At 34.2% G+C, this 1,051-nt stretch overlaps 1 protein-coding gene across 1 annotated transcript; it reads left to right on the top strand.

The window, feature by feature from the left end:
• Positions 1-515: 515 nt before the first annotated feature.
• On the top strand, positions 516-738 carry LOAG_12568 (hypothetical protein; the record flags this gene model as incomplete). Its single annotated transcript, XM_003148081.1, has 1 exon — positions 516-738. A coding segment is annotated over one exon (223 nt), but the record flags the coding sequence as incomplete, so codon positions are not given.
• Between the last annotated feature and the right edge of the window lie 313 nt (positions 739-1,051).

Here is a 1,051-nt window from a genome sequence, read left to right as displayed (position 1 = left end):
AGTAAATGGATGGATGGACGGATGGATGGATGGATGGACGGATGGATGGATGGGTGGATGGACGGATGGATAGGTGTACGGATAAGGACGGGTCGATTAGATGGATATGTGGATGTGGACGGATGGATGGATAGATAGAGGAACGGATGGATAAATGGATGGATGATTTGGGAATTTATCCAAAGTTGGAATCAAAAGTTTAATATATATATACATATGGATTGAAAACAACAACATTTCTATAGTCATATCTTGTGTCTTAGATATAAATCAAATTAGGATAATGAGAATTTTCTCATGGGAGCAGTTTTCCTGAAGGCTTTACCGGTTATAAGGGAAAAAAAGGAAGAGTAATGAACGGAAAAAAAAGGACAAAGACGGAAAAGGCAAATAAGAATGATCAGTTAGTTTTAAACAAATCAACTCAACTCTCGATTGTTAATAACATTCCCTTTCAAGGAAATATTTGTATGCCTACTCTGAACATACACATATACATACACAGATATACACAGACATACATACACACACACACAGACACACGGACGTATACATACATGCACACGGACATACACAGATATACACACACATAGACACGGTCACACTACACGAATATACACAACATACACACATACATACACACACACACATATACGGATATACATGGACATACACATATACACACACATGCATACACACGGACATACACAGACATACACATACACACACATACACGAGGTCTTGCATATTCATTTCCTCATTCTTGCATTGTTCCTCTTACAATCTTTATTAATTTCATCAGTTACGGATGGAATAATATTTCAGGAATTTGTAAGCAAACAAAATCAGGAAAAACTGACAATCCTGAAACCGGATTATTATATACTCATTATAAGGAAAAAAAATTCATGACAATAAATTTTTGAATATATTTCATTACTATTTACTTGTTTGTAACTCTTTCTTTTTCTTTTTTTTTCAATATTTTATGTTTTGCAAGAAGCGTTTGTTTTATCGTTGATTGTAATTATCACTTATCATTTATCACAAT

The sequence above is a fragment of the Loa loa genome (genome assembly GCF_000183805.2).
Source record: "Loa loa unplaced genomic scaffold supercont3.873, whole genome shotgun sequence".
Lineage (NCBI taxonomy): Eukaryota > Metazoa > Nematoda > Chromadorea > Rhabditida > Onchocercidae > Loa > Loa loa.
Note: the sequence above shows the minus strand (reverse complement) of the source record. Positions and strands in the feature narration are given on the sequence as shown.